At 42.3% G+C, this 5,426-nt stretch overlaps 1 protein-coding gene across 2 annotated transcripts in view; it reads left to right on the top strand.

Annotated features, from left to right (window-relative positions):
- Positions 1 to 873: 873 nt before the first annotated feature.
- eif4g3a (eukaryotic translation initiation factor 4 gamma, 3a) overlaps positions 874 to 5,426 on the top strand; it is a 58,674-nt gene continuing 54,121 nt past the window's right edge. For both annotated transcript variants that reach the window (XM_080026306.1, XM_080026307.1), the window contains exon 1: positions 874 to 1,457. In XM_080026306.1, the coding sequence (XP_079882432.1) occupies positions 1,306 to 1,457 (152 nt within the window). In that variant the 5' untranslated portion in view covers positions 874 to 1,305. The remainder of the gene's footprint in view (positions 1,458 to 5,426) is intronic.

Here is a 5,426-nt window from a genome sequence, read left to right as displayed (position 1 = left end):
AAAACATGTTTGTCTCATACTTTTTTCCACAGTTCTGCACACACACACACACACACACACACACACACACACACACACACACACACACACACACACACACACACACACACACACACACACACACACACACACACACACACACACACACTGTGTTGGACAGAGATGTGGGACTAGGTTCATAGTGGGCTACGTACTGTCTCAGATTACATAATTTAACCAATCATGGCAAATCTAGTGGGAAATTAATTTACCCACTTGCAGATGCAAAGAAGCCAGAAGAACAGTAGATGGCGCTCATAACACAGGTCAATCATAAAAGGCATTCTGCTGGTGCAATTTATAAGCCATGCACTATACTGTCTAAATATCTACATGTACTAAAAAGACATTGACATTTAAGCCATACATACTTACACATTAATAGAAAGGCATAAAATATGATGTAATTAAAACTATAGGCTATTTTGATTATTAACTTTTTAATGTGTTGGCCATTGTCAATGACATGTTTTTACATTCTGGACTTCAATCTCAGAGTTGACCAAAGTTATTTACAAATGTAGGCACAGGAAAGGTGTTAAAAGGGATTAACAAACACTTGATACAATTGACAGTGCATGGCATTTAAAAACAATTGAATAAAAAAAAAGAAAATGTAGAAGGGGAAAAAAACAACATACTAAAATACAGAAACCACAATATAAGCAATCAAAGGCCACAGAACACAAAATGTATGTCTTGAGTTTTGTCTTAGAATTGTCAATAGAGGGGACGCATTTGATTGGTAGTGGTATGCCAGTGTGGGTTTTGTTCATTAGCCGAGCGAATCCGTAACTGGCCGAGTATTGCCGAATCATCTGTCCTGCCCGGACTGCTGGAAGCGGCCGCAACGCCATGTTGGCCAAGTCTCTCATCTCTGTGAGGAAAAAAATGATAGAAAACACACTTGTCGACAAGAAAAGGTAGATCGCCGCGGGAGTTTGAAGATCGTGGTGATTATTTATTTTGACGGACACGAACCGAGCCGGATCCGCAAAGGTTCCGGACGGGCGAGGGAGGCTAAACCTCCCACCATGAATAATAGCACCGCTGATCCGAACGGCGACTTTCCATGAAAAAAAAGGCGCTTGTGTTGCTTTTCGAGCTTCGTTATCCCACTTCGTTAAAGGGATTTGGGGCCTGCTTCAAGAACCTGCTACGCTGGCCCTAATGCATGCAAGCAGCTAGGCGTTGCTTGTATCGGTATTTATTAAGGGATTGTTTTTATTTGTTGCTTTTTTAGTTTTATTTTTTTTATTTTTGGAGATGAGTTTGCCACCGAAAGTGGTTCCCAAACCCGCCGCTGTCGCAGTCAGCGGACCTGGAAGTGGCCCCTCTCCGTCGAGTCAGTTGCGGGCTACCCTGACCTCCGTGTCTCTGCCGCCGGGAGCCCCGACAGCTCCTCAGCCACCACCACAGTATCCTTTTCACTCTGGTAACGTGGAAATGGGATGCGAATGTATACATTTTCACACTATGTAATCACGACAGCCCTCTCTTCTGTTTTATTAGCCCTCTTTTCTTCTTCTAGATATTACATACTGGATGCAGAGATGATGGTTTGGGTTGGAGGGAGCCGGGAGAGGGAGGGGACAATTAGCTAGCTTAGTATGCTACCATTAGCTTACCGAGCCGGTTGTCAAAGCTAACGGAAATGTCAGTAGTGATGTTGGGGAATTCACGCTACACTAGCGACACATTTCCCATTAAATATAGCTGGCATTTTAATACAGGGGCATTATATATTAACGACGTATGAAGTGACATTATTTGGTATCGTCCAGCTCTATCAACGGCAAACTATTATCAGGCTTTCCACACCGGTTACCGGCTTTGTTCAGTTGCCGTTGTTGGCTAGCAAAAAGCTGCATTAGCCTAGTTACCGTGCAAGGCAGCTAAATTACAGCTAGCCCCCGGTGCACAAGTCAGTGACAGCTAAGCTTTATCCATGACCTGTGGCTTAATAATGGGGCTAATGTTAGCCTCTGCAAGGCCCGGGTTGTGGGAGTTGCACCCCACACCCCTCCTCCTTTCTCCCATGTCATAACATTTGCGAGCTTTTTGAGGGGTGCTGCTGTGCACCTCGATGGGCCTGTCGCCTGTCGGTACCTGGGCCGGTGAGCTCTCAGCATGACAGCCTGCCCTGTACACGTTATCAGTAAGAAAGTACCTAGCTGGTTTAAATATACGCTTGAGAGTTATTGACATGGTTTGATAATAATGGTTGAATTAATGAAATAACCATTTTTCCATCTGAGCAAGTTATTACATTTCTCAACAGAGATTTTTCCACGGTGTGTGTATTTATAACTTGTTGGGACACACCACTTACTAGACTGACTCTGCTTGGGGGTCCCTAGTTGGTAAAACATTAATTGTGTTAAGGTTTAGGCAAGTACGGTACTAGTTATCTTTGTAGCAATTCTGCAGGAAATCTATGCAAGTTCTTTTAAATACCCCAAAAGTGACATAGTTAAACGTGTGTGTGTGTTCTCCCAGAAGTCTTTCTCTAAATGTACAACATGCACATTATGTTATTATTCCGCTCTCATTACTCACTAAATCTACCTTTTACCTTTTTAGAGTGTATTCTCTCAGACCTAGACCAGCATTACTCTACCCTACTTTTGGAGGACTGAAGTCACTGTGGTTATGTCACCTCCTGTTTTATTTACAGCATGGTGGCGTGGCAGTAGTGTGTGTGTGAGAGAGAGAATGAGAGCAAGAGAGCATTACAGGTTGATGTCTCTTGCCGGCCAGTGGCAGAGAGATGTGTATTGTGTTATCTGACAGCTTCTGTTGTTGTGGCTTAGCTTTTGAGGTGTGATGCTTCAACCTGATTTCCTGGTCTCCCACGGTCACTGCCGTCCTGTGTTTTGACATCTGTAAAAGGGTTAGTAGCTGGTTATGGCAGGTGGTGGCATGACATCCTTTCTTGCTTATGTTGTGTTGAGTCATGTGTAAGTTAGATGAGTTAATACACAGCACAGAAGAGAATGGCCTCTTTATCTGTTGTGCTCTGTCCTCTTTTGACTCTCAAGGCTTTTGAAATTTGCTTAACCTACTTTCCAGCTGTATGATACTAAGTGCCTACCAATTGAGTACTGCACCCTTTACATTTACTAAATAGAAGCCTTCTAAAGGCCGCCGGGTGTAGGGAATTGGGATATAATATGATTAGAATAATGGTAAAATAATTTTCTTATAAGAGTTGTTTGCTATAACTGTTTAGCTTTAGCAGTGACTGAATTGATCAGTCAGATTTTTGTTGAACATTATTGTATTTATCAACCCTCTTGATGATGTTTGATTCCTTTTTTTTTATATGTTACGGAGATGTTGATGTAGTTCCGGTAGTCCAGCAACTAAAGTCATGACAGGATATCCAAAAGTTCGAGATGATATCATGAACACTTGTTAAATTAAATTAAATTTATATTTAAATATAAATATAAAACATCTAATACTTTTTAAATGATCTATTATACTTTGACTCACCTGCATCCATATGGGGGTTTTAAGAACATTTGGTTGTACACTTAAAAACACCCTGATGCAATGAAAATGCACCTAATGTACATTTGAAACATCAGTGCAATATTCTGTTTTTAGTTATCAATATTGTTGTTGATTCAACTATCTAGTGATTTTGGAGTTAGTAAGTAGTTTATCATGCTGTTGAATTTTTAATTGGATTATATGGAATGTTCACATTTTGAATAATTTTCACCATGTTAAATAGTTTTTGGTTAATTTTTTACTTCTATTACATAAACAACTGTGCAAGATGTGGGAGTAAACAGAAAGGATAACATGTTCCTACATCAAGTGTGTGAAGATGCAGGAAAATGACACTAGTCAGAAGTAACTTCAAAGATCCCCCTAATGGTCCTTGGAGCTCGCTGTAGACAACACGGCACTAGACTGTACTGCATTTGATTATAATAACTATATGTAAACAAACCCTCTTGAGTGTCGCCACATGTCTGACCTCTTACTCTCCCTAGACTTCTGAGGTCGGGTGTGTGTGAGCATGTTACGCTCCGTCTGGCCTGGACTCCTGCTCTATGGGAATTCCCACATGGAGGATGTCGGCATGGTGTGAACACTGGTGTGTGCAGTCCTAAGATGAAGAAGTAGGCTTGTGAGGTTCATGTGTGCTGTGCTTGCAGGGGGGCAGGGGTCTTTTCTGTTCTTGGTTGCCAGAGAAACACCCAGCGCATGCGTCTGCTGCTGCACTTGTCAGACAATGGCAGCGCTGCTTAGCATTCAGAGCGAGAGGCCAAGGTGGCGCTTCCCACCATCTGCCAACAAAGGCCCAGGTCACCCAGCCTGCCTCAGCCCTCCCTCCATTTCCCCTTCCATCCCCCCACAGCCCACCTCAACCCACGGCTCTCCCAGCTGAGAAAAGTGTCTTCTCCTCACTTTTCCTCACTCAGTACATTACTTTCATCTCTGTTTGAAGAGACTCCCTCCCAAACTTTGCAAATGTTTTCTTTGTCGTCCTCATTGTTTGTGTTTCTCTTGTGGACAAAAGGATGAGATCATTTTGTCAGCATAGAGCAGTGAAGTTTCCTGTCACCTGTGAGCCAGGCATGCAGTCACAGCCAGCTATGACACATAAGTACGTAATGTATTATGTAGCCAGCCTGTTGGTCGCGCAGTACAGTAGTCGTGTATTTCAGGACAGGTGTGTGCAGCCTGCATGAGAACGTGGTCTCATGAGCATACTCACTGAGGGATGTTATAAATAAACTGCTGAGTTGTTATGAGCCAGCATGCAGGACTGTGTTCTTTCCAGAGAGGGAGTGGCCTGTTGAAGAAAAATGTCTAACTGTTGGTGCTCTCTTAGTGGTTTTATTTGAAGAGATATTCGCTCTTAATAGTCTTTTTTTTTTCTCAGTCTTGAATGAGCACCTGTATTTACTCAGTAATACCCAGTTATTGGTGAAAAACAGACTTTCTGATTGCAGTCGCATTGCTTTTCTCCTGTTCTTGCAATACTCAGTATTTTCTGTGAACTCTGTGTTTGCCGATCTATCCCACCAACACCATAAAGCTGTAAGGTCAATTGTGGAGTTGAGACTGTTCACATCACAGTGCTACAACTTTTGCCAATACAGTGTTATTGCTAGAGTCGGAGCAAGAGTTTATGCTTTGCCTTGCATGTACTGCTAGATTACACTGCAACCAAACAATTGCTTTATTGTGTGCAGTTGAAAAGGGTCAAAAAGTGTGGCACTGTAAATGGCGAAGCAGCAACCATTTCTATCTGGTGTCACTTTTTCTTTTGCGTTGGTTTTTATTCAAGTAATCTGTTGTCACATAATTCCTTCTATGCTAAACAAAAATGTCATAGTGAATCTCTGCTGGTGAGTAATTGCGTA

The sequence above is a fragment of the Ammodytes marinus genome, assembly GCF_949987685.1.
Source record: "Ammodytes marinus genome assembly, chromosome: 4".
NCBI classification, from domain to species: domain Eukaryota; kingdom Metazoa; phylum Chordata; class Actinopteri; order Uranoscopiformes; family Ammodytidae; genus Ammodytes; species Ammodytes marinus.
Note: the sequence above shows the minus strand (reverse complement) of the source record. Positions and strands in the feature narration are given on the sequence as shown.